Source organism: Pinus tabuliformis, chromosome 4_1 (assembly GCF_031772625.1).
Source record: "Pinus tabuliformis cultivar Carrire ecotype Pingquan chromosome 4_1, CPIR1, whole genome shotgun sequence".
Lineage (NCBI taxonomy): Eukaryota > Viridiplantae > Streptophyta > Pinopsida > Pinales > Pinaceae > Pinus > Pinus tabuliformis.
The window spans coordinates 779,567,263-779,590,997 of NC_142303.1; the positions used below are offsets into that span (position 1 = coordinate 779,567,263).

The 23,735-nt window shown below is 39.0% G+C and overlaps 1 protein-coding gene across 6 annotated transcripts in view; it reads right to left on the minus strand.

Moving 5' to 3' along the window:
- Positions 1-6,538: 6,538 nt before the first annotated feature.
- The window catches only part of CI51 (51 kDa subunit of complex I), a 61,503-nt gene continuing 44,306 nt past the window's right edge, over positions 6,539-23,735 (minus strand). The window contains exons 2-3 of one of the 6 annotated variants that reach the window (XR_016258203.1): positions 22,131-22,545; positions 21,945-22,004 (exon numbers count right to left, since the gene is read on the minus strand). Coding sequence is in view for 1 of the 6 variants with exons in the window: in XM_089420336.1 (XP_089276462.1) it covers positions 6,825-8,276 (1,452 nt within the window). In the remaining 5 variants the exon portion in view is untranslated. Of the gene's footprint in view, positions 8,301-8,326; positions 8,679-21,944; positions 22,005-22,130; positions 22,669-23,735 lie in introns of those variants that run through there. The other 5 variants (XM_089420336.1, XR_016258206.1, XR_016258201.1 and 2 more) reach the window with 5 other exon arrangements.

Consider the following 23,735-nt stretch of genomic DNA (forward strand, 5'->3'; position numbering starts at 1 on the left):
AATACCGCCACTATCTACTTGATGGGCACTTTAAAATGTATACCGATCACTCCACGTTAAAATACCTGGTGAACAAGCCTGTGTTGGGGGGGTGCATTTGTAGATGGTTGTTATTGTTCCAAGAATATGATTTCGAGGTCGTCATAAAGCCAGGACGCCTAAATGCAGACCCAGATCACCTGTTCCGAATTGAGAACGGTGTGGAGCCAAATTTGGAGGAAGGACTACCTGATGCACAACTCTATGTAGTGCACGTCGTGGATGGCCACTTTGAAGATAAAATCCACTTCTTAACCACAAGGACCACGCCACAGGGGTATTCAGTTTAGCAGAAGAAAGAATTGGTGGTACGCGCGGCGGATTTCACTGTTATCGCGGGGCACCTCTACAAAATGGGAAATGACGAAATATTATGACGATATGTACCTAAATTTGAACGAGGACAGATTCTCGCAGAAGCACACGGAGGGGTTGCAGGACATTATGCGGGACGGGCGACAGCACAGAAGATTCTTCGCGCCGAACTATGGTGGCCAACTCTACATCAAGATTCAAAAGCGTACTGTCAAGCCTGTGACATATGTCAACGGACTGGGAAACCATCGCGAAGGGACAAAATGCCGCTCAATCCACAGGTGACGTTGCAACCGTTCGAAAAATGGGCAATCGACTTTGTGGGGCCCATCACGCCTCAAGGAAAGACGGGTGCGCGCTATATCATCACTGCGACAGAATACTTGACTCGATGGGCAGAAGCACAACCAGTTAAGGACTACACGGCTGCTACAGCTGCAAAATTTATGTTCGATAATGTGTTGACACAGATTGGATGCTCGAAAGTTCTAATGAGCGATCGCGGAACGCATTTCATAAATGAAACTATCACCGCACTCACTGAGGAATTCCAAGTATATCATCAACAAAGTACGACGTATCATCCACAAGCGAATGGGACAATCGAAGCTTTCAACAAGATTTTAGAGACTGCGTTGACCAAGATCTGTAACGCGCACCGCAATGATTGGGATTTGCGCATACCTGTTGTGTTATGGGCATACCGAACCACTTGCAAGAAATTGACGGGTCAAACACCTTTCTGGTTAGTCTACGACACAGAAACCGTCATGCCAATGGAATACATTGTACCCAGTGTGCGAATAGCAGCAATGACAGGCATGGCAGAGCGTGGAGCGTTGGAAGAAAGGCTCGCACAATTGGAAGAACTAGAGGAGGAACGGTTTCTGGTGGGATTTTATCAGCAAGTACAGAAGCAGTGTGAAAAATCTTGGCATGATCGCCATATCAAGTTGCGCACGTTCAAAGAAAACGATTTAGTATTGTTGTATGACAGCAAGTTCGAGAAATTCCCTGGAAAACTCAGAATGCATTGGTTATAGCCATATGTCGTCAAAGAAGTCACATATGGAGGCGCGGTCCAACTCAGCAAACTCAATGGAGAGCCCTTCCTAGGAAGAGTCAATGGCAGTGGCCTGAAGCTCTACATGGGTGGGCCGGCTACCTGACTAACCGACCTGAGTACAGTCTCACCGCTTCAAACAGTTGAAAGATAGTGTGGGACGATAACGCAGTCTGTGAGGGAGTTGCGCGACCACAAGGGTGAGCATAGAATCGGTATGTCACAAGGGTCCCAGTTGCACAGAAGGGGTTGCGCTGCTGCATGGACAAGTACGGAAGTGACCGTTGCCGTCATTGTTCATGACAAGATGTCTGAGTTATGGAGAAAAGGAGCGGGCGGTGGGCAATTAAGATATGAAGTACGAGCCCGATTTGAAACGATGTACGGTCAATCTAGCATTAATGGGTCAGAAAGGGGGGTAACGGTTGAATTTGAATTTCCAAAATCCTATAAATCACAGTGGGGCATCCACTGAACAAACTGTATTATCTAGAAAATGAAGCTAGTAGATATGGAACCATTGAACCGCGACAGTGGGCAAGTAAGTCGGGTGTTTTCAAAAGAGATGCAGGGCCTTGAAATGTCAAAAGTCGGGGGCGCCATGAGGACCTCAACGCAGAAGGCGGGAAATGTACCAAAAATTCTCAGACAAGTAGCAAGACCAATCCGGATGCTGCTCTATAAACCACGGTCTGGCAAGTGATCTATGCAAGCTACGGGAAAGACGGTGAATTTTGAAACAAACGAAGGAATTCTGCTTAAAAGTTCATCTCTGATGAGCCTTGAAGATTGGGATCTCGCGGACAGCAACACCTCTCTCACAAAAATGCAACACAAGCTGCAGCAGATATTGAGTATATGGGACCAGAAATTGCAAATTTGTTGTACGTACACAAAGAGATCATGGCTCTGGCATCTCAGCTAGAGCTAAAATCCTATGAGGAGCTGCTTTGTGTTAACCGAGCAGAGCAGAATGAGCATCATCGGTAAGGCGAACTAGTAGGGGCAATGGAGTAGAAGCTTGAAGAAGTGTTGCAAGAAGCAAAGATGGAACAACGAGGCGCAGTATGTCACTCACAAGGATGGTGAACCACGAAGCTTGGGCAGCGCATCTCGCCGCACTGACGAGTGACTCAGGACGAATCACGATGATTGTTTTGGGGGCCTGTTGGGCAGCGGATCCCCCGAGTAATGGTTTTGGAGCTCAAACCCTGCATTTTGGGCAAAAGTATGATAAAGGTTCTGCGAAATGCGCGGAGCGCGAATTGTAATGGGTAAAGTCCAAGGGTAGCCTGCCATAAAATATTATAGGTTAAACTAGAATGTGTCAGATTGCCCATGGTCTGCGGACCATGGAAATGTATAAATAAAGCAAGGATCTAGGTTTAGAAGATAGTTTTTGGGGGATAGCTTGGTTAGAGATCTAAAGTTTTTGGGGGATAGCTTGGTTAGAGATCTAAAGGTATGAGTTTGTGAAAGCAAGAGTGCTCTGAGTCTGTAAGTTGGAGTCGTGGGTGGTAGTAGTTAGAGTAGGCTCTGCCACTGTGTGCGTAGAGGCCTGGTAGAGTCCGCAGCTATGTGCGCAGACCCCTGCAGCTGTGTGCACAGGGTAGAATTGGATTGTACTGAACAACAGATTAATCAAGATAAGTGTTCTGAATTATTGTGTATCTGATCGCAAATCTATATGTTTATGCTTATGTTATGGTTTTTATGATTATATTTTAAATTTATGCTTGCGCGCACTGGGTTTAATTGTTAAATGCTCGATTAAAGACAGTAAGGAATAGATCATATCCATAATAACTGCAATAATTCTAAGAATCTAAGAAACACCCCATCGCGGATCTTCGCAAAGGCCAGACAGCTGCACAAAATAGCACGAGTACGTAGATCGGGTTGCGACCCCTCCAAACCTCATCAAGACATCCCTAGGGTGCGGAAGCCTGGTTCCAGCACCCTCCCATACTACCTCGAGTGAGACTTCAACCCGCGCTCAGCGAATTGTTGCCGAAAGGGCCGGTAGTGCGGGATTTGTTTGGCTAAAAACTCTTCCGAACCTGGGTCAGGGCCCAATAAGCCAACACCAACCTATGATATTAATTGTTGGTGAATAGGTTTGCAATCCATTTTTTAAACCTTTGTACTTAACAAATGTTCAAGCTTTTGGACCTGTGTTGAATACTAGAATCAAGGGACTATTAAAATCTATGTTCAAAGAACTATCCCACCAAACTTTATCTATATGAGTTCCTAGTGATCCACTAAACGCACGACAACTTTGTAGTGGGCTCTACTTCGCAAGGTCATGTATATCCATCATCTCAATCCCAAAAGTGAGCACAGCCATGGCCCAAATAAGATTATAAATAATTAAAATGTACAATAGTTCTAGGGTAAAATGATTTTTGACGAAGTGTCATAATCCTAAGAAATTGCAACTATTACAATAAAAAAAAGTCAAACATCCACATTGCATTAAAAAATTGTAGCCAAAAGCTTAAACGTGCCTTAGCATATCCTACTCGAATTTGGGCCCACTCACAAGGATTTCTCCTCCTCCTAGTAACATACTGAACCTTACAACAAGGATCTCAAAACTCCTGGCCAGCATTTTATTGTCACATTTCCTTACCAAAAAATACTGCAATCCCCAAATAAACACAATAATGCGTTGCCATTTGTACCTTTAACATAAGAATTTGGCAGTAATAAAATCACAAAAGAGAAAATAATAAATATATCCCCTTGTTCTGTGTATTTGCATTAACATTCCAATTCCCAAAGACTTTTTCCATCCATCTATTTGAAAAAATGTCTTATGCAAGTAGCCATGCCATGTTGCAAAATAAACATGCATTGCAAAATTATATTATGGTTCTCAAAACTATATCACAGGGATGGATTGCAACTCAATATATGCCATTAAATTTGGCTACAGATAGTAGCTGGAAAGTGAAACAACATCGAGAGAAACAGAATGGTATAAGAGGGAAGATAAAGAGTTGAGGACATGTTAAGTGTTGAAAGGTAATCTGATGCCCAATATTTCCTTCTAATGCTATGAAAGTGTACCATGTGAATAAAAGAATGATTTGAACATTGTGGTTGTCACCAACCAACCAAACAGTGAAGTGTCTTTGGGATTAACAAATTCAAAGGGTGGAGAACAAGAAATCATAGTTCAAAACATCTAAACACTCTAATTATGTGTATGGAAGACAACTGTATTCATGAATGATACCAAGTTTGTGTTATTCAGAAGCTCTAATCAATGTCACAATCAAAACCAAGAGGATATATTTAACATGATGAATCATAAACTTACAGAAATTGATGGCATGTACTCAATGAGAAATCAAAACTAACTAAATACAAAGACCATTCATTCCATTGATTCATAAAATCTAACATAAACATATTTTAATTGATGACATATACATTCATGACATATCGAATCTAAACACAAATACCGATCAATCCAGATCACTGTGCACAAACAAACCAATGTACAATGGTCATTGCATTAGACGAGACAACATGATGCACATTCCAGCCAATGATAATCTATGGTGTATATAGATGAAACCAGGAGATAAACCAATAGCAGAACAGACTATATTACAAACTTTTTTAGTGTATTATAAACTAATATCAAAGACGTGGACAAAGTCCATGTCAAATCTTCCTACCCTCTTGATTTTAACTCATTTTTATACAACATTGAAAGAGTTAAGGGACCAACCAATCTATCACCCTTTGGATTTCTAAATACAAAGAATAACAATAATAATCTAGCAACAAACATTATGGCAGTATTATTTTATATGTATTTTGCATATGGACGACACAGCTATATTGAGAAAAAGAAATCCCCGCGTGGGATTTTACGATCCCAAAACATAACTGTGCTTATCGTTTATCAAGTCTCTCTCTTTTTAGACACAAACTCTTCAAACCCAAAGACAATGGCAAACAACAACACAAATGCCATTGTGGATAACCAACATGGATATCAAAGAAATCTCAATTCCACTCCTTGTCCAATATTTCTACAGATTTAGCAATTGCATCAATTTTCTAATACAAAGGACATAACTTCTAAAAACCAATTTTTCTTATCAGGCACAAATATGATCATTTCCCAATCATGTCTCACTCATTATTGATTGTCAAACCCATTAAGTAATCCACTCGGCCATTGAACTTTGTAGATGAATATAGGCAAATTAATCACCTCCGGTTAAAAACATAAGTATGTTGGCCTGAAACTGGCTGTGCAATTATTAAATATATTCTTTTCGAAAAGAAATTAAAGATAACTTTCAATAGAAAATTTTGCATAGTAGAAAGATCTACTGTACCGAAAGTATACATAATAACCTCAAAAAAACATCTCATACATGTTCATTATAGAACCACGACCCATAATTTAAAACTTCAACGATGCAAATAAGCTGTAATATAGAGAATAAGACCAGGGAAATTTGGTAAATTTCTTCTAAAATACCGAAACAAGTAGGAAAAAAACCTTTTATCTTACACCCTTAATTTATTAATTCCAAGTCTAACCAAAACTTAAAGCATCTCCTTCAGAAAAGCTATTACTCTCTTCTTTCATATGACATAGCCTCTCTTGAACGCTCTTTCATTGTATATTTCCTTTACCAAACACGGTTATTTACTTGTACAGATTCATCAAAATGGATCTATTGTAGATTATTTTTCTACTTTGGCTCTTTCTCTCTTTTCTATTTTTAAATTGGAAGTCGGATGTCAGTTTTTGCTACCCCCATACGCACATGGAGATATCTCCACCCCACACTGTAAGAGCACTAAATCAAAAACATATTTTAATGATAGAAAATCAAGGAAAATATCTCTTAAAAACACTAATTAAAGGGATGACATCCACTTAACCAAAAGTATCAGGCATCAAAAAAACAGAGAGAACAAAGTATTCATACTACCTGGACGTAAATATAGCTACAGATCACCTTTCCTTGCCAGGCAAACAACCAATCCATGTAAACAAAAGCACTTATTGAAGTATCTACGGTTCATTTTACAAAAATTGAACTACTGAACGAAGCAATATCAAGCACTGGAAAGTGGTGCAAATTTATGAAACATTATCCTGTATAGCATTCATATTTCTGCAGTCACAATTCTTAATGGCAAGATCCTTGGTGTTTACAGCAGCTAAGATCTCTGTAGTGACCTCCACTTGAAAAAATTAATCCCTATGTTCTTCCAGTTTATTAAAAACTTTGATGATTGTGTTTCCCCAGGCAATGAAAGAACAAAATTAGAATAAAAAAATAAAAAAGCAGAAGCTATTAGTGTTTAAACATAAAGTCTCAATAAACCATATTCCCATTCAGAAGCTCAGACGTATTAAACCTATTTAACCCACAGCTTCCATGACTTCCATCCTAGCTCGTTCACGAATTCTTTTTTCCAGCTCAGGCCTGAAATGACGAATAAGACCTTGGACGGGCCATGCTGCAGCATCACCCAATGCACAAATTGTATGACCTTCAATCTGCTTTGTCAATTCTTGGAGCATGTCTATCTCTTCAAGTTTAGCATTCCCAACCTTCAGTCTTTCCATGATCATCCAAAGCCATCCCGTCCCTTCTCTGCATGGGGTACACTGACCACAGCTTTCATGCTTATAGAAATAGGAAAGACGAGATATTGCATCTACTACATCAGTTGACTTATCCATGACAATAACAGCAGCTGTTCCAAGACCTGATATCACAGCTTTCAACGCATCATAATCCATCAATACATCATCACAAATGTTTTTGGGAAGGAGAGGAACAGAAGAACCTCCAGGGATGACTGCTAACAAATTGTCCCACCCACCTCGTACACCTCCTGCATGTCTCTCAATTAGTTCCTTGAGAGAGATACTCATCTCCTCTTCCACAGTGCACGGCTTGTTCACATGTCCTGAAATGCAAAAAAGCTTTGTCCCCGAATTGTTCTTGCGGCCAAAGCTGGCAAACCACTCAGGGCCCCTGCGGAGTATAGTTGGCGAAACAGCCACTGTCTCCACATTTGTAACTGTTGTTGGACAGCCATAAAGACCTGCATTGGCAGGAAAAGGAGGTTTCAATCGAGGCTTGCCTTGTTTTCCCTCCAAGCTCTCAAGTAAAGCAGTCTCTTCCCCACATATGTAAGCACCAGCTCCAAAGTGAATATGAACATCAAAATCATAACCTGAACCACAGGCATTTTTCCCTAAGAATCCTGCTGCATATGCTTCATTGAGAGCATTCTGTAAGGCTTTCCTCTCATTTACATATTCCCCTCTAATGTAAATGTATGCAGCACTAGCACGCATACCGACACCTGCAATCAAGCATCCCTCAATAAGCTTGTGGGGATCATGTCTCATAATCTCTCTATCTTTGCAGGTCCCTGGTTCACTCTCATCGGCATTCACAACAAGATATGATGGTCGTCCATCCGATACTTTTGGCATAAATGACCATTTTAAACCGGATGGAAATCCTGCACCTCCCCGGCCACGTAGACCTGATTTCTTCATTTCATTCACAATCCAATCAGAACCTTTTAGTACCAAATCCTTTGTTCTGTACCAATCCCCACGTTTCATGGCTCCTTTCAGAAATGGATCATGCAATCCATATAAATTTGTGAAAATGCGATCCTCATCTTTGAGTCCTCCAAAGTGGGTTTTCTCTGGAGGTGGAGGGGGTGGAGGTGGCTGTGGGGTAGTGGAAGTACTTGCAGCCTGGGTGCTGAGACTCCTAAGCACTGAATCCCATTTCCTGCCATAATGATATGCTAAGATTCTCCTGGTTGGCTGAACAAGGTTCCTCATCTATAATTGTCAATTATAACAGACCTACATAAAACCATAAAAGTATGTAAGCATAAACATCATCAGCTTTCAGAAGAAATCCTCTCAAAAGAGGAAAATGAACATTTTGTAAGAAAACAAAATAAAATACAAATTAACAAGGGAGGAAAAACATATTTAATTTTCTAACTTTGAAATTTTCTATGAAATTACCAGTACATGAATAGAAAATACACAGCACAGAAAAGCAAGTCATGTGTAGTCATATCATGGCAACACATAATTTCCATATGGAATAGAACTCAATTGTCATCCCTTCACTCTTGGGTGTGACAGTTGTCCATGTTTATGTAAAAGCATCTACTTGTTATCTTGCATCAAGGCAGCTTTGCGATCCCAAAATATTGAACTTTGATTGTTTCACTGCATTTAAGAGAGATACTGAATTGCAAGAGGTTGCTTTCATCATCGTTTATGCAACTTAAAATAATAAGATTGATGAAAATGCCAACATCGAGACTGAAAGAGCTACATTACCCTCTGATGTATATGGCCACGTTAAGTAAGCTTTCACTTTATTGGACATATGACGAAGCCTCAAGAGAGAGTAACTAAGTTGTGATATTTTAAAAGTGCTATAGTATTTTAAGTGTGTGTGGTAATCATACGCCCCTGCAACCTACAAATAATGCAACTATATATGCATGCGCATTGACAATGTGAAACATTATGGAACAATAGAAAAATCTTGAACCTAAAACTTCACATTGCTAAACTCGAACAACATAAATTCAATTGCAGGTGATGAATTAATATCTAGTGAGGAGTCACTGTTTAAAGTTGAACGTCAAAATGATGAGATAATTCAATACCCAACATTTTTTCTGTTTATGCTGAAAAGGTGTAACATGAGTAAATAAAAGATTGATCTGAATCTTGTACTTCATCTTGAAAGCATCCTTCACGAATCCACCAAGAAATCAAGTCTGTGGAGGATTAACAAAAACTGAAGGGGGGGAACCAAAAATCATGATTCAAACCATTTAGACCCTCCAATCCAATATATGCACGATGAATGTGTTCATAGATAAGAACAAGCTTGTATCGTTCAAGGCTATAATCAACGCCACCAACAAAACCAAGAAGGTACGAAAAACATGGTGAATTGTTAACCCACGGTAACTGATCTCAACATACATTAATCAGATATTAAAACAAATCGAAGAGGAAGACCATTCAAACCTATGATCAATGCATGCTAACAAAACCAACAAAAGGTGCACCATCATTGACTCAAGAAGTATATTCCAATGCACTTTCAAGCTTCAACGGGATGATACTTGGTGTACAATACATGGACCAGAGATGAACCCATCAAACATGAATTACCAGAAACACAGGCTTTTCTTAATATCATCACTAACATGAACTGATATGGAGGAGAAGGCGGCCCAAGGCCAAGCTAAATCTTCCTCCCCTCTTCTTGATTTCAATTCAATTTTGTAAGAAATTTAAATGATTGAGGAACACCCAATGTATCACCCTTTTGGTTTCATATCACGATGGACAATACTAAGAATCTTATAACAAACATTAAGGGATTATTTTCCTTTTCATGTGTAATTTACATATACAAATTGTGATCAAGAACTTAATTGCGGTGTACACTATCCTGCCCAAATTTGGATTGTCACTTATCTAAGGCTCTTCCCCTCCCAATAACCTACTTCCTCGAACTCTCTACAATAAGCCCCAAACTCCAAACTCAAATTTTGTTGTCACATTTCTTTACAAGTAAAAATGCATGTTCTAAATGAAAACAATAATTTGCTATCATGTGTTTGAGCATGAGAAGTTGGGATTATCAAATACTAGAAAGACATAATGAGATCATATCGCCTTTGTATTGCACATCTGTTCTGAATTTCTAAATTCAAAAATGCATTTTTTCCCACCAAGAACTTCAACCTTTTCCATAGATCTATTTGAGAAATATTTTATCTGACACAAGTACACATATTATGAGAGGAATGTGCACCGCAAGATTGAAATGTGGCTTACCAGAAATGCGAAACGTGGCAAAGTTACCCAGGAAATGTGCCATGTACTATGACTCCCCAAACTATATTGCACAAACAGATTGAATCTTCTCAAGAATTGCCGGAAATTTTGGTTGCAGGCAAACAGTTGGCGGAACACAAACAACACAGAGAAAAGCAACACTCGTGTTAGGAGTACAAGGGATTTTTGTAGGGGTTGTAAGGGTAACTTATGTGTATGTTAAATGTACAAATATAATAGCTACTCAGTGCATAATTAGAGGTAAAAGAGGCAGTGAGTGCATTGCAATTGGTTGTAAAGGATTTTAGTCTCGTAGCATACCTCATGATTAGGTATCTGAGTTTCAATTCTGAATATCACTGGATTTTGAATTTCTGGGTCACATACTCTTAACAATTTGTTGGCTTATTGTGAGCTTAAACCTCTGTTGTAAGTGGGTTGGGCAAAGACCCTGTGCGATGACTCTGTTTCCTGGTCACTTCTTTGCAGATAGGAGGTGGTTGGGCCTCATCAAGATGATGGCCTTTCCATATTGGAGTCATCCTAAAGTAGATGGGAAGGAGGATGATGGGGAGCAGAAACCCTACTTGGAGATGATCACTTTACCGGGGAGCAGAAACCCTACTTGGAGATGATCACTTTACCAAACATAGTCTCAGAAGAGCTTGTGGTCACCCTCATAAATACACAGGTACCCCTCCTTGACCATGCACAGCAAGGAAAGCAAGAGAAGATCTGGAGCGGAGAAAGTAAATTTGTCATGCCTCCCACTTCTAGCAAGAGAAAGGAAAATTCTGCCAGCTGCATGGTCAATTTCATTCCCAGGTTTTCTGGGAAGGTTGTTGAAAGTATAGCCGATCTGGAAGTGTGAACAATCAAATTGCATCTGCAACTGGAGGATTAAGATACAGCATGATTTCATCATGTTGATTCCATACAGGTACATCCAGGGTATCACACTGATCAAAACTTGCTACATATTCAGTTTCGTCAAATTCCAAGAACTTTATATTTTTGGTGGTTCTCCAGAATTCCACTGCCCACACATGTCAGAGTTAGCTACATATCATTGGTCCTTCAGAGCTCATGATTCCAATGAGTTTCGTTCTGGAAACATGCGCACTGTTTCACAAAGTTTCATTTTTTGCAGTTACTTTTTTCTTTTAACCAAGGGGGAATCAATAACTAGAAAACACAATCATCCATGTTACCAGGGATCACACCACTGCTGCCATTATAACCCCTTGGCCTAATATGATAACCTGCAAACTATATCGAGCAAGTCTAACCAAGATTCAAACTAAGGTGAGTGGCATTAACACCATTAGTCCCAAGCACTCGGTTTGCCCCTGACAGGCTAAAAATTTTGAAGGGCGTGGAGCTGGGCTTCGATCCACTTATGTGCTATGTCACCGGGTTTGGCTATTTTGCATGATGATGTTCGAATTTCGACCAATTAAATTTAGAGGTAAACAAATTCGTTCAAATTCATCCAGTAAATTCAGTTGTATTTCGAACATGTCATTTCCAAATAATATCACAGTTGAGAAAAAGATGGAGAGTGCTAGGGTTCCGGCAATCAGCTGTGAGGAAAATTGCAATGCACCCTGGCTTCGAACGGCCTCTAATGCACATGATGCTTCATGGTGAGGGGAGCTCGTGCTCCTTTGCACATATGGCCCCTGACCTAATATGATAGCCTGCAAAATATATCAAGCAAGTCTAACCAAGATTCAAACTAAGGTGAGTGGCATTAACACCATTAGTCACAACCACTCGGGTTGCCCCTAACAGGGTAAAAAATTTGAAGGGCATGGAGCTGGGCTTCGATCCACTTATGTGTTGTCACCGGGTTTGGCTATTTTGCATGATGATGTTCGAATTTCGACCAATTTAATTTAGAGGTGAACAAATTCGTTCAAATTCATCCAAGCTATATTTCGAACATGTCATTTCCAAATAATATCACAGTTGAGAAAATGATGGAGAGTGTTAGGGTTCCGGCAATCAGCTGTGAGGAAAATTGTGATGCGTCCTGGCTTAGAACAGCCTCTGATGCACGTGATGCTTCATGGTGAGGGGAGCTCGTGCTCCTTCACACGTATGGCCCCTGACATGACTTTTTATTGTCTTTTCAGTGGATTATCGCCTGGTTCTACTTTGCTGTGTCAAAGGCCATAGAAGACGGTTGCGAGTCGTGACATGGACTCAACGGGTTTCGTCTCTTTCTGGACCCTGTGTTCGTCTACGACCTAGTACAGTGCAAATACGTGTCCCTATTGGGTTTTCGAAGCCCACTTTCCAGATTTGATGCGCCTATGGCAGAAGGGGCCAACAATTCAATGGTCTGCGTTCTCATTACTTGCTTTTTTATTGTTTGTTGAATACTCTGTTGGGCATTCTTGGTAGCTCGCGGTGGTTAAGCTTACCGAGAGTATAAAGGCAGTATGCCAAATAAGCTTTGTCCCATGGGCGATGGAATCAGCAGCAAGTCCATACATTGTGCCCAAATGGATGTTTGACCCACAGAGAGCTTTGTTCCATCCTTTGGGGTTTGCTCAGCTTGTGTCTATGGATGCAATGGAGCAGAATAAATTTCAAATCTTTATAAAGAACATGAGAGGGAAGTCCTGCTCTATATGGACCAACAACTCTACTATTGTCTCTTATTTAAAGCAAACCATTGAGAAAAATTTGGGGTTTCCTGCATTTTGTCATAGTCTACGATTTGAAGGGAAGGTGCTCAATGATTCTTCCCAGCTCCAAGACTATAATATCAAAAGGAACTCTAATCCTGAACACAAGGCTAAGAGGAGAGGATGTGCTTCAAGAGTTGGAGCTTCAAGACCCAGGTATCCAAATGGAAAATCTACCTCTTTCAAAGATGTTGTGAAAGGAACGTCTCCTTCCCCAGCAGAACAGATACAAAGCATTCCAGGTCCCTACATTGTTGATCAAATGGAACAATCTCCAGCCATGGAAGTTAACCTTCCAGAGGTAAATACTTTTTTCACAACTCTTCAATCCAAGGTGGTTATCTGTAGATTTAATGGCTTCTGGCCCAAATCAGAAGCCTTACACCAATGGATTTTTTCCTCTTGGACACCCAACTGTGATATCTATTTATATTCCAAAAGTTTTTTTATTGTACAATTTGATGCACGTAAGGATTTAGATATTGCACTAAATTAAGGGTCGTGGTTTTGGGGTAGAGCGAGGCTCTTCATCACTCCATGGTTTCCAGATTTCAATGCAACAAATATGGTAGTCACAACACTACCGGTTTCGGTGTGACTCCCAAATCTACCTCTTCCTTTTTGGCACCATCAGGTCTTAGAAGGTATTGGAAATACATTGGGCAAATTCAAAAAGAGGGACATGGAAAGAATAGAGAAAGGCACTTTTACTTTTGCAAGAATTTGTGTGGAGATAGACCTCAACAAAGGTTTACCGAATCACATCATATTGAAACATAAAAATTTTCAATGGACTCAAGTTCTAGACTATGAGAATACGGCATTTCGATGTCGATCCTGCTTTCATTCAAGACATCTGCAGAATGCATGCCCACAGGTTAAATATAACACAAAAAAGAAAGAAAAAAAAGCACATAAGTCAAAAGGACGGCAGTTTACAAACCCACATCTCCCTAAAGAAGAAGAAGAAACACAACGAAGAATACCACAAAAGATGGGGGCACCTAGGAAAAGAATTAGAATGCTACTCACTATCAGAGTGGGACAAATTCAGCAGCAATCTAGGAATTAGATGAACAAAAAAAATTGGTACACAGAGGATGGCACAAAGCATGTCCATGTATTGGAAAGCTCTAATTCAGACAAAGAGCATCCTCCAAAGACATCCGTGAGAAATATGGCTCCAGTTCCAATGGATCCAAAAGCTAGGGAGTGGCAACAGGTCCAGAAAAAGAAAGGAAATAAAGGGAAGATAAGCGACTTCTACATCAGTTGATCTTCTCCTTTGTCTTGTATTTCTATTTTTCTTTTTTTTGTTTTAGCTCCTCTTCAAGGCCAATTTGGCCGCTCTTTCTAAATGCTTATAAGCATATGTAAATGTAATTTTGTTTGTTCTATGATCACCACTCATGAATCTGGGTAGATCCTAATGAAATGTATTTTCTTTCAAATATAAATGTTAGTATGGTTTTCTTTTTGCAGAAAAACAAATAATATCGCAGTTAATTTACTTGTAAATTCATTATTTTTAAAGGGGATTTGTTGAAAATCGTTTATTGGACATGGTTTACTTCTTGGAAATTCTTTTCATCTTTAAAGTCCACTCCCACGATTACATCCCGCGAATTGTTAAAACTTAAAATGCATCGTTTGAAGGGTTTCAAAATTTGTCACAACATAGAGTACACCACATACGAATTGTCGAAAGCACAATGGTAATGTGGCTGCACAGTGGAATCAAACAATTGATAGAATCCCTTCGTATAAGTTGTCGAGGGTGCCATGATCAATGGAGGAATCACAGGCGCGCACCTCGATTTTCTTAATTATGGCCTTGTAACTCACTCGTGGATCTCAGACTCTGGCCCTCAAACTCACACCACTAAATCTTGATTTCGATATGGTCATGGACCTATGGTTATGTCCATATAATATATTGTTATATTTTTTAATTTCAACATGACCATGGCCATGGCCACGGCCGTAACATAGCATATATTGTAATAAGTGTTAATTTTTTTTCCATGTAACATATATAAATGATGATATATGATATTGATGGTAAATTTCAATTAAATTGTCTATAATAATGATTCAATTTATAAATTAACATAATATTGTGAAGATTTTAATTATTTATAATTTTATATATAATAAAAATTTAACACAGTTTTAAAGTTTATATAATATAATTAAAATTTTATATTTATTATAATAGAGACTATTAAAATTTGATGTCATATATATATATATATATATATATATATATATATATATATATATATATATATATATATATATATATAATTTAATCACAATTTATCCAAGAATTTTGGCTAGACAATTTTTCATGGAAAACAAACCAAGTGTATTAGACTAAATAATATACACATTTACACTTGTCGAATTTAATGGCGAATTTTATCCACTATTTTTTGTTGATGATCTTCTTTTCGAATTTCAAGATTGTCGAACTCGAACACGAACCCGAACCAGGTGACTAAGCTTATGTGTGCATAGTTCACAAGATCATTTTAATATAGTCTCTCAAGGTGCAACCACATGTTCGACCACTACCTCAAGGTGACCCCATGGGTTTTGTAGAAGTTCTATTTATCTTCTGAGTTTCCTAATTTTTTAGGAATCATTAACTTATTTTAGTAGGTAGATGTTTTGCAAGTGCAATTGGCAATGCAAGACTTTGTTGTGTAGTTATGGATTGGTTTCCAAGTTCCATGTGGGATAAAGGATATGTGGTTTGAGTTTTGAAATGAGGAGAGAATGGATGCATCTCATCGTGACACATGGGATCCTAATTATTGTTATGACCCCATGGGGAGCTATATTGAGTTAAATGAATATTGTATGACCCAAGGTGTAAATGTACATGTAATAGAAAACTACTACATATTGAATGAAGAAAATAACCATTATCAAAATCAAGAAGAAACAAGGATCCTTGATGAAGAGAACCAAAAGACTTAAAAAGAAAATTTGCTATAAGATTGAAAAATCGCTAGACACAATTGAGGTAAACGCATGAATGCAGTCTAGAATTGAAGGGCAACATAATTTGATAGATGGGATCACATTGCAACTTCGAAAAAAGAAAGAAGACAAGATTCAAGAAGGTCTCCAAAAGATACTTGAAGTTGAACTCCATATAGAGGATGTCCATGCCATATACAATGGTATTATCTCCAAGGCTAGAGAAGTCAATGACCACGCAAAGAGGATAAAGGATACCATTATGTTTGAAAAGAAGAAAGACGAAAAACTTGTTATGCAGAGTGAAGGAAAGCCATCAAATGTAAAACCATATCAACATCCTCACTACCAAGAAAGATTTCAATGAAGACAAGAAGATCAATATCAACATTATCAAGGAAGACAAGAAGATCCATATCAACATTGTCTAGGAGATGGAGCAGTCATCAATATTCATGGAACAAGGCATCACCAAATAATTATTAAACAGGATGTTACTAAAGACCAATAACTACCAGACTAGATCCATCTTAACTCCAGACCTACCAAGCATCGAGAGAGATCAAATCTCCTTTCACTCTAAGAGAGGTTTACACCTCAAGAGATTTGATCCCTCTTGGTGCTTGGTATATCATTGGCAAAACCATAGGTTGTCAAAACTTGGAGCCCAAAAACTGCCAACAGTAAATTGACTATTTTACCTCAATTTTATTTTAATTATTTTTTTAATTTTATTTTTATGTAATTTAACCAAGTCAAAATGTTTACATAACGGGACAAGCTAGGCCATTACGACATTTCTTCCATACTGGGCTAAAGAGCACCTCTCGTTGCATTTACAAATTGGTGAAGTCACAACAAGAAGACATGGAATCAAAGGAAAGAAAGCAATGCAAAAACCAGCCATGAAGGATTTGGACAAGAAAGAATTGACTTTGAATGGATGGGTCTTCATTAGTGGCAAGAAAAATGTAGCAATCTAAGGAAATCTTGTTATTTGGTTCCATCACATGTAACTCCCTTAACATCAAAGCTTTGAGGACAAAGCTTTTCGAAAGAGGATATTATGTATGACCCCAAAGGGGGCGTATGTTGGGTTAAATGTATATGATATGACCCGAGAAGGGGGTATATGGGGTTAAATGTACATGTAATATGTAAATGTATATGTAATAAGATCATCCTAACAATGAAGGGACCGCATGTGTAATGTGTGGATAGGTATATATAGAGATCATGTATTCATTATGGATGACATGGATATGCTTGGGGTGTATGAATGTATTTGGATATTTGGAAGAGTTTCTCCTATTTTTATGTAATAACTCGGCCACTGTTGATCGGAATAAATAGAGTTTCCCTGGCTATCTACTTTTATTTGGGATTTGGAGTGTGTATTGTTTTAATTTTTTCTTGAAGTTTATGTGCATGTGACTTATATCATCATAACACAACAGCACCAAAAAAAGAGACGGAAGCGAGACTAGTTTATATTATTATTATTATTATTTCAGAGTAGCAAATTGAATACACATGCCCAGTAAAGTCAATTACATGAGGGTTGGTTGTAACTTGAGGCTGCCAGAAGGTTTGGGCTCAACATTATTTCTCAGACAGCATTCCTTCCTCCTTAGACTACTGGATCATCAACTGACCACAATGAATTGACATTTGTTTTTCAAGTCCTTGTTAACACACTCAACTCACCAAAATCACTGTTCCAGCCTATAGAAGAGGATCCACAGCAGCTTGTAGCTTCTTTATTGGTTGCCACAACACCTTTGATCCACCAACCAACCACAAATTGTCTGAGGAATTCCTTGATGCTCCACGCAGATACTTTGTCTGTCCCCCTGAGTTGCGATCTAGCTAGATAATCCTACAACCACTTCCTTTGTATCCAAACATCCCCCTACTCACCAAAGCACCTTTGTAACTGTGTATCAGTCTTGTCTCGTGCCCACAGTCAACACGAGTAGGTGGAAAGGGCTCTGTCGGTTCACACAACCGCTCCCACACACATTGATCAGCCCATGCTCAGCCACAAGCACAAGCACAAACCACCCAAACTTGAGGTAGCACAAACAGTGAAAGAAGTTTCTTCGTTTACGTTGGCCACGACCCTTTCACGATCTTGAACAAGCCTCGACTTGACCTGCGCTACGTCTCCTATTTAGTAATTAGGGAGTACAATTTGCCTTCCGATCTCCTTGAACTCTATGTGAACTCCCTCCGCCACATGTTAGAGTATTGTTCATTCAGTCTAGGCTACGATTACAATTGTTAACCTCCCCATCCACAAGGAACACGCTCCGGTCACGAGTTAGGTGTGTTGTTGATTGGTTTGGGTTGTGATCTGCTCCTGTAGAGCCCAGGTTCATTCTTCCTCATTAAATGCGGCTTCATGCACACCACTACTGTCGTGAACAGCTATGTAACAATGTACACGCCCCCCTGCACACCATTGCAGCCACAAACAACTGTGTGACTCCGCAATGTGGTCCACCTGTACATGCTGGCAGTCACCATTGTTGCTTGATCCCTCAGAACAGCCTCCTTGCACACACTAAAATCCACAACAAAATCATTGTAATCCAACCCCATTTTTCCTCAACGTGGTCAATCCATGCATGCGTACAGTCACACACAACAAATTGACTCTCCTCTAGTGCATTCAGGCAACTCGACAGCAACTCGAATTCACCCATGTGTGTGGTCAACTCGCAAGGGTTCTGGATGCCCTCTACAAGAGCAACCCTCTCAAAGAGCAGATCAATCCATTCCACGGGCACCTTGTCAACACAATCTTTGCCTATGCACTCACGCAGATACAAGCAGTTGATCAACAAGTCGATCTCCCCCTGCTCTCACTGATGACAACGAACAGCAAATTGAAACACCCACTTGTGTACTCAACTGATGAAGAATTTGCACCACAGATTAGAGAAACACTACCTCAATCCAACTCGAATCTCTGAAATGGAATTCAACTTCACATCATTCCCTATCAACAGAATTTCTTGCTTCCACAATAGATCCCAATGAGAAATCTGTATGATTTCCCCTCAGATTAGTTAGGGTGGAATCTTTCACCACCAAAACCGAGTTACACCCAAGAATTTCCGTCTCTGATGCCAAAAATCTTAAGAGCTCTCCAAACAATTTTGCTAGAGAATAATATGCATATCCTAGAGTGCAATCAATTGGCCATTTTTAAAACTCTCTTTCTTTCTTTTCCCCCTCTTTTCCAAAATTCAAATTACTTTCCCTCTCTTTTCTTTCTTCTTCTTTTTATTTTTATAAGTGACTCCTATGGGGATCACTCGGAAAGGGACATTATGTATTATCTATATCGGAGCTCTAATTGTTGTACACGGTGTGTACTTCTGATTTTTGTGTCTTTGGATCATAACAATTATACTATGCATCGTCTAGAAGAAAGTGCTCCATCTAAGAAAGTTCCTTCTTGTTGTTACACATGCAAAGTTTTATATTTTTATCCTTCATTTTCATTACTAGTTCAGGCAAAGGATATGCTAAGATTCTCAGTCCTGCGCCTTCCATGTGATTCATTTCAGAGAGTATTCTCAATCGCGTGCCTTCCATGTGATCTACTTCAGAGAGAGTTCTCCTGAGAAGATACATTAATCAATGTCCAACAAATCACCAAAGGTATGTCAATGGGATTGCTTAGTACATAAGTTGTGATACAAAGTGGTAGTGCAAAGGCAACTCCTATAAAAGAAAGAATCAGTACTGCCCTAAAAGATCTGTCCCAATGTCAAAATGAAAAAATACAATGCTTTGGAGCCAAGTAGAAGGGAAAGAGCTTTAATGCTCCAACGGCCCACTAACAGATGAAGAAGAAAGGGGGTCCTACTCAGAAAGGGAAGCTCCCCTACCATCTGAGGCTGAAGGAAACAAATTGTGTATAGAAAACCAGCCAGGGGAGACGAATCTGGTCCAGGGAATGTCTCTTTGTCTGGAAGAGGTGGCCAGCAGCAGGGAGCTGGTAGAAAGGGGCTGCCTGCTGGTCTGGTATGAATTATTTCCTGCCCCCATACAAGAACTCCACATAGATCTCACTACCAAGAGCTGGGCTTCTTTTTGCCCTACTTCTCTGTTGAGTTTAGAATGTATGCAGTCCTCCATTTAAAAAAAATCAATGGGCTATGGTCAACGCATGGTGGGCTATTAATTCCTCTTATCAGCACACTATTGTTACAAGCATTTTGTGGAGGGCCTTCACTTGGTTTATCGTGGATCCATGCATGCATTGATTTAGTATTGTCAATAGGCACCACAAGCTAACTACAAGGAGGACGCAGCAGCTCCTCAAATACCATGACTCTAATTAGTATTTCCCAGCAGGTTTGGGTCTTAAAGCAGCAAGTTTTCTTTGTATGCTCAGCTGGTGGAGAAAAAGCAGGAAAAGCAGTGAAATGCTGGGGGATAGTGTGCCCTAATGGGCTGTTACAGCTGTTATTGCATATATGTTTGGCAAATCACCCAACATAGCAGGAGTAGCCCTACAGTAGTCTTCTACTAGCAGATTGTGGACATAACAGCAAGTACAACAGTAGAGGAACGCTTCTCTTGAGCTGTATTTGGTTTGTAACTTTGTAGTGTGTGCATGGTGGGTGTTTGAGGAGAAAAGGGAAGAAATAGCAGTTTACTACAGAAAACAGTGTTTTCATGGTGTTTTCAGCAGTCAAAGACAGCAGACACCATTAGTGCAGTGTGCCTAAAGGAGCCTGGGCCATCCTATTTGTGCATTTATTATTAGCAAACGTTCAGAAACAGCAAGAGAGCCTCCTAATTCAGTGTTTTCAGCATGCATATATTTCTAAGGGAAACAACAGAGATATTACGAGGACGAGTGCTGTAGCAGTTTGTTCACTGGCCGAGAGATACAACCATCAGATAACAGCAGTAAATCTTCAAGGCTGTGCTCCCAGTTTCTATTTCCAGCTGTTATGAAGGTTTCATGAATTAGAAAATAGTGATATCTTTGGAATACTTCATGTTTTAGCAAGTAAACAGGCCTATCCTTCAAGGTAGGGCAAGTTAACTTCAGCAGATTGAGAATTAGGGTTTGCAGATTTCTGTGGGGATGATCTTGAATCTGTGATGCCGGAAATTGCTCCCCAGTAGTCATTTTTGAGTATCGACGTTTCGAGTCTACACCAAGACCCATCGTCGGGACAAAAAGGTCGAGGAGAAGCAGAAGATAAATGGAATAATAAATAGAGAGAGCGATCAATAGAATGTGCCGACAGTGAGAGGATCAAATATTAATGAAGGTGAAAGCTAATTATTTGATATTTTAACTAAATTATATTAATTTTTCAATGGTGAAGAACTGTATTATTGATTTATTTTAAATTGATTAAATTAAAATTTTGATTATTTGCATAATTTATAAAATGTTTATAATTTTAAATACCTTAATATAAATATCAATTAAATCTATAGTTTAATTAAATATATTAATATATTTAAATAAATTAAATGTATTAATATATTTAATTATTGATTAACAAATTATTTGCTTTAGGTAAATTAATTAATGAAAGTATTGATTAATATGCTTAAATATTAATTTGAATATATATTTTATTGAAAGTATTCAAATTAATAATTAAACATATTAATCAATACTTTCAATAAAATATATATTCAAATTAATAATTAAACTCCTCCTGCCTCTTTGATTCACACTGAAAATCCATATCTGACCCTACTGAAGAGAACATTGAGACAAGTGAAGCTCTTGCAAAATTCATGGACTTATTGGAGGATCTATGTGACAAGATGATCTAGATTAAGAAAAATCTGCAAAATCAGCAGGATGTCCATGTAAATCAGAATACTTTCCCACAAAGAGAAGGCCTTTTCAGCAGGAAAGGAAAGTAGGAACTCAAATACTTCCCATTGTTGGGCTTAACGCACCTGATTTGCACCTCATATACAAATAGCGCAAATGCAGAGACAACATTTTAAACTGCATTTTAAACCAGACTAGAAGGTCAATTAACATAAACCTTTAAAGATTATGAGAGAATTTAAACATCAAAACAAAAATATAACGGCACGCCATAAAGAATTACACAGCACACAAAGATTTTACCTTAGAAACCCTCAACCTTAGACAAGAGGACACAAGATATGGCACCAACCAGGGACAAACCCCAATGTGGGGAACCCTTGATCAATTCTTCTTATAATTCTTCAAAAGTTCAGCAGAGACAGAGAGAACAATATACAATATTCACTTGCCCAATCACAGTGAAATCTGATCAGTCAAACAGCAGAAACAGAAAGCCCTAACCAGAAAGTCAACGCTGGTCAACAGGGCAGATTTTGACCTCCAAAACAGCTCAGTCAAACTCGGTCAACTCGACCTCCAACAACAAGTCAAATCAGCCCAAAAACAGTCTGAAAATTTCCAGTCAAATCTGGTCAACAAAAGTCAACGCTGCAGCAAACCCTAGCACAGTCAACACTGGTCAAACAGCCTCGGATTTTGTGCCCAGAACTGCGGCCTGCCCAAACAGAAATATCCCACACAAAACCAGAGTCAAAGATGGTCAACGCTGGTCAAAACAGCCTTCTGCAATTTTCGGTCAACGCTGGTCAACGCAAGGGCAGCAAAAGAACACTCCCTTCTTTGCACGTGTGGAGAGAGAGAAGCCTCAGAAATCCGTACCCAATCAGAAATCCTACTTAAGGTTTACACATATAATATATACATACACTTTAAAAGGTTTATGAAATTTGAACATTTTTAACCAGTGTTCACACTATTGTAAAAGTGACCAAGGAGGCATTTATATATTTGTCAATTTCAAAGTGTAGACAATATTTACTATATGCATATTCACCATTTTCACTATTTACAAAACTGACCAAGAAGGTATTTACAATGGCCATGTAAGGTAACCAAGGCAACATTTACCATATCTACATGAGTGCACGATGATTGGCATAATTAACAGATTTGCAGAATAATTGGGGTCATTACAACCCTTCCCCTTTGAGGGGAACACCGTCCTCAGTGTTCTATGACCATATGCACTAAAACAATCCTGTAACACAACTCATCGGTGGAAGCCAAACATAAACAAGTTTTGTTACAAACTTACTAAGACTGTAACCATAAACACGATACATATAAAGTCAAACAAGTGACATTTTGAGTCAACACTATTTGAATTGTAAGAGAGTTTACAGCTGACAGAGTTTGGAGGGTTTACTGTAGTGAATTTTTCACTGATATTGACCCTTTCGAAACTGTCCGCGCCAAGAGTAAAATGTTGCTGGCCCTTTTGCAAAGACCCTGATGAGGGTAAGTCTCAGTGTGATTTTTGTAAAGAGCTAATAGCTGAGGGAGGGGACGTTTTAAATACATTGGCCCGTGATCTTACATAGCACTTGAAGAAGTCTATGCCTAAATTTAGTGCAATTATGTCAGGTTGTGTCTGTTAACATGTTTCAGGTATATTGACTGACTGCAACTATTTACAGAGAATTCAGGCAACCATACAACTGCAATAATTAGTTGAAACAGAGAATGCTAGTGCTTTAGAAGGTCTGATACAATATATCTTAGATTATAGATTATAGACCTACATTGTTAAGAACACTATAAATGTGATCTCAAACTAGTATGTGACGAACGTTATCTAAACTGAAGCTGAGGGTAGAGAATAATCCTTGGCAGAATTGGTTTCCC